Source organism: Monopterus albus, unplaced genomic scaffold (assembly GCF_001952655.1).
Source record: "Monopterus albus unplaced genomic scaffold, M_albus_1.0 scaffold271.1, whole genome shotgun sequence".
Taxonomy (NCBI): Eukaryota; Metazoa; Chordata; class Actinopteri; order Synbranchiformes; family Synbranchidae; genus Monopterus; species Monopterus albus.
Genome location: NW_018128151.1, coordinates 569072 through 576969, shown reverse-complemented (window position 1 = coordinate 576969; position 7898 = coordinate 569072). Strand labels below are relative to the sequence as shown.

General features: G+C 43.4%; 1 protein-coding gene across 3 annotated transcripts in view; it reads left to right on the top strand.

Moving 5' to 3' along the window:
- slc39a11 (solute carrier family 39, member 11) overlaps positions 1-7898 on the top strand; it is a 103606-nt gene that overhangs the window by 89251 nt on the left and 6457 nt on the right. For all 3 annotated transcript variants that reach the window (XM_020622012.1, XM_020622011.1, XM_020622010.1), the window contains exon 7: positions 6340-6409. In XM_020622012.1, the coding sequence (XP_020477668.1) occupies positions 6340-6409 (70 nt within the window). The remainder of the gene's footprint in view (positions 1-6339; positions 6410-7898) is intronic.

Below are 7898 nucleotides of genomic sequence, written 5' to 3'. Positions count from 1 at the left end.
AAACCAGGACTTCCAGCGTGCACTGGGGCGGTTTGCAGCAGAGTGTGAAGCGGCTGGGATAAGAATCAGCACCTCCAAATTTGAGGCCATGGTTTTCAGGAAAAGGGTGGCTTATTCCCTTCAGGTTGGTGGAGAGTTCCTGCCTCAAGTGGAGGAGTTCAAGTATATTGGGGTCTTGTTCATGAGTGAGGAAAGGATGGAACGGGAGATTGACAGGCAGATCGGTGCAGCTTCTGCAGTAATGCGGTTGATGTACCGGTCCGCCGTGGTGAAGAAGGAGCTGAGCTGTAAGGCGAAGCTCTCGATTTAGTGGTCGATCTACTTTTGACTCTCACCTATGGTCACGAACTTTGGGTCATGACTGAAAGGGCAAGATCCCGGATACAGGGGACCGAAATGAGCTTCCTCCGCAGGGCGGTTGGGCACACCCTTAGAGATAGGGTGAGGAACTCGGTCACCCAGGAGGAGTTCAGAGTAGAACCGCCACTCCTCCACATCAAGAGGAGCCAGCTGAGGTGGCTTGGGCATCTGTTTCGGATGCCTCCTGGGCACCTTCCTAGGGAGGTGTTCTGGGCATGTCCCACCGGGAGGAGGCCCCGGGGAAGACACAGGACACACTGGAGGGATTATGCCTCTCGGCTGGCCTGGGAATACCTTGGCATTCCCCCGGAGGAGCTGGAGGAAGTGTCTGGAGAGAGGGAAGTCTGGGCATCTCTGCTTAGACTGCTGCCCTCGTGACCCGGTTCCGGATAAGCGGAGGAAAATGGATGGATGGATGGAGTTGTTTCAATGATTTTCATGTCAAACTTTAACTGATTACCATCAGTAAAGCACCATTATAATGTGGGATGATTGTTTGCTAGAAAGTGAGGATTAAGAGATTAGGAACATTTATTAGACTGGACTGAGATAAAATTTACTCCTCTTTATTCATGGTACTGGCCACTGTTCACAACCTAGCTCTCATGCAGTAATTGTAACATACACATGAAGAATGTGCCCCTATACTCAACAGACATCACATGCAGATATGATCAAACACACATTCACATCAAGCACACGCATGTATACTATGACCACACAGTTGTAGGTGGAGACCTCCCGCACCCTCAACTCCCAACCAGCACAATTAAGTGATTGCACAACTCATTAAGTTGTGAAGTATTTCAGGTATAAAAGATCTAGTGAGTTGAGACTGACCATTCCTTTATCTGTGATGTGGGCGAATGAAGATGAGAGGGCATTTAGCACTTTTCACCACATTAGTGTCACAGGCAATAGCATATGCAACCAAGGGGATTAGCCAAGTCCGTTACAGTCAACCATTTAGTATCTGCTGGAACTGGAGATGTCACTGTGACAGCACTGGGGATAACTGGGACAGGTTTGACAACTGCATCACTGACCAATCTTAAATTTTGCACTACTTGCCACTCCCCTAAAGCCTTCAGTATAGTTAAGATGGGGGAGTTGTAGGCAAAAGCATTTGCATTCTCTGACAGGTCTCCCCATAAACAGGGCTTTATGAATATCTGCAGTACCTTCTTCAGACTTTAGTGGCAGTGGGTATTGGCACTTACAAGGTCTATATGACAATATAACAGTCACCTCTGTGGGTTGAACCCCCTTTATTCTTAGCCCACAGGCAGTCTGGATCAGGGACAGAAACTGTTCTTGTTCATCAGTCTGTTCATCAGACTCCGAGCACATTTACTGGATAATGGGTAGAGAGCAACAAGCTGAAATGTGTTCGTAACCACAGGTAAATGCTCTGGCAGGGGCTCAAAAATAAGGAGCTCTGATGCTCCTCTCATCCTCACAACTGCTTTGAGAAGATCTTTTGATGGCTGATTTACTTGCGCTATACTTGACTAGGAATGGAAGCAGCATACTGTAGCTTTGACCTCCATTATTGAAGGGTCCTGGGTGGAGAAAGTATTTAGTGTAGTGTCATTGTCATCACTGTCATCTCTGCTGTCAGTCCTGTTTCCTCCTCCTCACAGCTGGGGCCATGGGTTATGAACCTGTACAATGCTGCACATTGTGTTGTGCCAGTGAGTTCTGCCCTTTATTCAGGGGTTTTAACTGAATTCTCAGACTGTGTCTGATTTAGTGCGTAGTGCACATAGTCATTATAGTGTTATTTTAATATTCATATAGATGTTGACATTGACAACCTTGACACTGCATTTAATTCACTGTTAAAGTCAGTTGGTTTTTCTCAAACTGAAAATCAGCGCACTCGCCCTTTTAATCACACGCTCGATCTTATTCTGTCATACAGCATTGAAATTGCCCTGTCCATAAGTCCATAAGTCCATCAGATATTCTTTGAACGGCCACAAGATGCCAGCAAAGACACTAAAACACAGGTTTCATGAGTAAACCCTGACAGGAGTGTTAGTGTTTAGTGCTTCCAGCACACTCCCAAACTCACAGCTCACATTTCAAGCTGTGAAGCAGCTAAAGTGAGAAAACCTTTCTCTTGGTCCAAAAAAGCAAAGATACAACTATTTGACTCTGTGATAAATTACTCTTTTTGTTATCTCTGCTATATTGCTGTATGTGCATAATGCAATTTCTTTGCTCAGTCATTTAATGTGAACATTTTGGACTTTAGACACAAGAAGAAGAAAAGAAGATTATTGTGGTCTTGCACCTTTAAAATAGTTTTTTTCCAACTGTGTCTCTAGCCTTGAACAAGCTGTACCAGACACTGAAACCCTCCCTGCTAATGTTTTATTCAAACAAAGCTGAAGGTTTTCCAGGGCAGATTGCATTTCTGCTGGCCTTGTGGCATTTCAGATAGTTCAAGGGGACTGAGATGGATGGTAATGGGCACCACAGTGTAACTGGAGGAAGCTTTGGCCCATAATGGGGCTACAGTATGTCAACCTGTAATGGGCCACTGGGGAGTTGACTACACTCGGTGCAATGACTAGCGTTACATCGTGATGAAGTGGCCCCTGGGATCTGCAACAGCACTGGTATCTGGATACTGATCTCTTACAGTCTTGCCTTTGAGTCATTTGTTTGTTTTCCTTGCCTCATATAACTTTTATTCTGTTTTTAGCTTATCTCTATCTGTCACCTAGCTGGATGCACGCTATTAATATTGCACTGATAAGGAGAAATAATACTGGGAAAAATACACAAGAATGGAGAGGAGGGTTGAAAGAGATCAGTCATTCCTTCATACTGTAAAAGAGAACTGAAGCACAGCAAGCATTTACTACTATATAATACAGTATACATACATGTACGTAGGCTACAGCAAAGGTTTGTTTGCTTTGTCTATCTTTGTCCTGCCGGAGCTCAGCCTGCCGGCTGCTGTTAAATCACTTCAGACACCGACATGCTCCAGTTGGCTGAGACAGAAGAAACGTTTCTGATCTTTCTTCACAGACAATATTTCTGCCTTTTGATATACAAACATACTAGCAATGCATTTAAAAATCATTTTGATTTTTCCAGCTGGCTGCTAAAGCTTGCTATGTAACATTAGCAACCACAGGAGCTGCTAGAGGAAAATTAATTAGCACCCGATTTCAGTGGCATCTGACTAAGCTCATTTAGGCACATTGCTCCACTGCACAAAGACATAATCTGTTTGGAGCAACGTCTGCATCGGAATTGAATTTCTTCTGTGGCCCACTTTACAGTACCACTACCATATGTTTGTCCCTCTTCTTTAAGTCAGGAGCCATTCTTGCTCATGACGACATGAGCAGGTGGGCAGCAGCAAATGTAATGCTTGCATGCTGTTTAGGGATGCGTCATGCAGGGTTAGACACTTTCTGCACATTATGTACTAGACCCAAGTCTTCTCTGCATTGTATTTGCTAATTTTAAACTACATTGGCTTGTTAAGCAATTTCACCTGAGAGCCAGGCCCACTCAGTTTTCCAACACCATCACTGAAAAATTTCACTAATCTCACCAATAGCCACTAATTAGTGACTCCTCTGAATGAATTATGGGCCATGACTCATCTTATCTGCTAAAGTAACATGATGTCAAAATGAATTTGTGTGTGAAAGTACAGGCAAGTCTGCAGGGTGATTAAATGGGCATCCACTGTGTAACTGGTGTTTTGTTACTATAAGCTTCAGGTCATAGATACACACATAAGCAATAGAACCACATGCAGGCGGTGTAGACAGCTGGATTGATTAATATAGCGGTTGCATGACACATTGCGTGCCTAAAAAACAGATGAAACGCTTGCAGTGTAAACATGGTGTTAGGACAGAACTAATGTGCGCTGTCACACATACTGGTGCTCCCCCTCACAGGAATTGGCAACTTCATTCAAAAGAAACTGTGCACATTGGAATTCATTGCAGCACAGTCATTCTGTTTCTGTGTCCATTGGTGTGCGTTTGCCGTAAAGACACCACCAACCATTCCCGGCCCGAGGTGGTTCAGTGTAGCTGGCCTTTCTCTGCTACCTGTGCTCGTCTCTTGACTGCAGCTGCCTCACTCTCTTCCATCTCTGTGTGCTGAAGCTCCGCTGGGTTGCATTCTGGCTCATATAAATAGCCCCAAATGTCCAACTCCACCATTATTTCATAAAATTTGATTTTCTCCATTTTCTGCTATACTCAAACTGCTAGTTTACAAACTGCTTTGCTCCCACTTTGAGGTGGGGTGTGCGGTTGCTGGGCCACAGGGTGAGGGGAGGGGGATGTAGAACTGCAGGTTGTAGTTGCACCAGAATTTCTCTGAGTGATGCAAAATGCATCACCTGGTGAACATTCTTGTGTTTTCAAAGAGGTCTTCGCACAAGTAATACAGAGCCAGGTTTAACTGATATACTCCACATTTGAAAGATAGGAAGCTGGCTGAAAATATGTGAAGTCTGAGGTTTTAAGCATCTTGAGGTCACACTAAAAGTTACCTGTCTTTGCCCCGGCCATTCAGTTTTCTTCTGACCCACAGCCACTCATTGGAACTGGCTGCAGTGTCTGCTATATTTTATCTGTGTCAGGCCTGGTCACAGTTGCTTTGTGCCTGACCTGTTCACCCTCATGTACAAACAAAACTTGTGTAGTGAGTTTGCCTTCAAGTGCTTACTCTGAGGGACCGCTGATAAACACCTCAGCACATGGTTATGTCTCCAGATGCATCTGTTTGAGACATGCTTGTTATATACCCAGTTAGATTGTGCCAAAGTGAAGCTATGCCTGAATACAAAGGGCACGTCTGGTCTTCGCCTGTCTTATTTGCTAAGATTCTGGAGAAATGGAAGCACATCATAAGTTGTTTGTAGTATGAATCTAATCCTACCTGCTTCCATGTCCCACACTTCCCTGCAGCTAAGGTTGTTCTTTTCTATACTTCCCCATCTTACCTATTGGCCCTGCTTTGCTTGAGAGACAGCTTTTGCACATCAAGCAGTCTCTTCTAGCCTCCAGATTTATATCCTGTCCCCCCCCCCCTGTCTGCTGCTGTTGCATTTCTCCAAGTAGGTAGTGATGTACTTTTCCCAGACCTGCCCTGTTTATGCTGTACCTTCCCTACAATGCTCCAAAGTGCTGTCTTAGCCTGTAAAACTACTACTCCTGATCCCACTTCCTCCCTGCTGAGACTGCACTGCTATGTCCCTACTCAGAGAGTGTCCTCTCCAGGCTTGTTGTTGCAGAGCCTGTAGAGCTTTGACTGCATGTGCATACACACATGCGTACAATAGGTTTCATAGATCCATCACAATCTGTGAGCTTTTTACTCTCAGGGTGATTGGCATATATTTAAAGTATGCATGACTAGCATTACAAATGAGACAAATGGAGCATCAGAAGAGAGGGATGCTGTTCAGGGTTTACATGCAATGAGGGAACAGAGACAGGCTCCATACAGCAGCAGAGATCCACCTTAGTGCAGCGTTTCAGTCATAAAGTTTATAATTGCTAATAAAGGTGTAATTCCTTCTACTATATAGAAACAAAGTAACCCAGTTTCTCATTTCTCGTGGAGTTATGCAGATGAAACCTCGGTAGCAGGTTTTATCATTAAAAACCACAGTATTGAAGGAAGGAAAGACCAAATAAACAATACACTGTATGTGTTATATTGGAGATCCCCAAGGCAGCTGCTGCAAGAAGTTCACAATGTTCTGTCTGAAAGAGCAGATCAAAACTTTCCTGTACTATGTGAAGTAAATCACATTTCATTCCAGGCCTGTAATAGTTTTTATATTTTTGCCACATATTTTCTTATTGTCTACTTTGTGCCAGCGTTGTCCCTTCCCTGTCCTCAGTGTTGTTTTGCCTGCGTTACAGACGAGTGCTTCAGAGAAGTCAAAGACATGGGGCAATTGTCTGTGTTTTTTACTTGCAGAGGGCTTGGCTGTGGGAGTTGGATTCGGAGCCATCGGGAAGACTTCATCTGCTACTTTTGAGAGCGCCAGGTAAGACTGGTGTCAAGGCAAACACATACACAGAAGAGTTCACATCTTCATTTATCCAAAACACTAACCTTTCTACACTGGAAAGTGAGATACCAGTTTATTGGTGTATCTGGTATAACCTTAGCAGTTGCCAGTGTTGTATAGTGTTGTATAGGAAAGGCAGTATTTTATTCACCGTGGAAACATGGGGAACATTTTGTATAGTTGGAAACATTTGTGGATTATGCAGGGGTTGTGTTGAGAAGTGCTTTAATTGGTTTTCCAAACATGGAATCAGTTGGTGGTTATAAGCAGTGTTACCTAAAAATATTAGAAACTATTAGTTTCTACAGTAATATTGTTCATTGCATTATGAAGGAACTCATTACATTTAGAAACAATATTGTGATCTTTTTTGTTTGTTTTATTAATTAATTGACAGGAATGGGACAGATGTAAGGTCACTGTGACCTTTTACCTGTGACCACTAAAGTCTAACCAGTTCATCATTGAGTCTAAGTGGACATTTGTGTTAAATGTGAAGAAATTTTCTTAAGGCATTCTTGAGATATCACATTCACAAGGCTTGTACAGATGCATGCACAATCCAAAAACATAATGTCTCTGGAGACTAGAGATGTCACGATAACAGAATTTTGGTAGTCGGTACCAATACCACTGAAATTCTACAATACTCTATACCAATTTCAATACTACAGCAAAAAATAAACCAATGAAATTAATGTACTTCAACATAATTTATCAGGTACTGATAAAATATTTACCAGTTACTAATGGTATTTAAATGTCAGACCAGTACAGTTGAGGAAAATGAGACTGTGGTGAACCAGGAGGTAATAATTGGACATTTTAGAGGAAAGCAGGAATAACTCCTCCTCTAAGTACTTTGGAAAATATTGGTTAGATACTGGATGCAGTAATTGGAAACAGTCATTTCAGGCATTTTAAAAAGATGACTGTACTTGGTATCTACAATAAAGAACCCAACTACACTGACCTGCTCATGTGCAGATACCCTCTACAACGTACCCCTGGGTTGTTTCCCTAAGGAGCTCCCATCTGTCTTCTTCTTCTTCTTTCAGCTGTTCCCATTAAGGGTCGCCACAGCGAATCATCTGTTTCCACCTAACTCTATCCTCAGCATCCTCTACTCTCACACCAATTAACTTCATGTCCTCTTTTAGCACATCCATATATCTCCTCTTTGGCCTTCCTCTTGACCTCTTGCCTGGCAGCTCCATCTCCAACATCCTTCTACCAATATAACCACTACCCCTCCTCTGCACATGTCCAAACCATCTCAATCTGGCCTCTCTGACCTTGTCCCCAAAACAGCCGACCTGAGCTGTCCCTCTGATGTGCTCATTCCTAATCCTGTCCATCCTGGTCACTCCTAAAGAGAACCTCAACATCCTCATCTCTGCTACCTCCATCTCTGCCTCTTGTCTTTTCCTCACTGCTACAGTCTCTAACCCATACAGCATAGCTG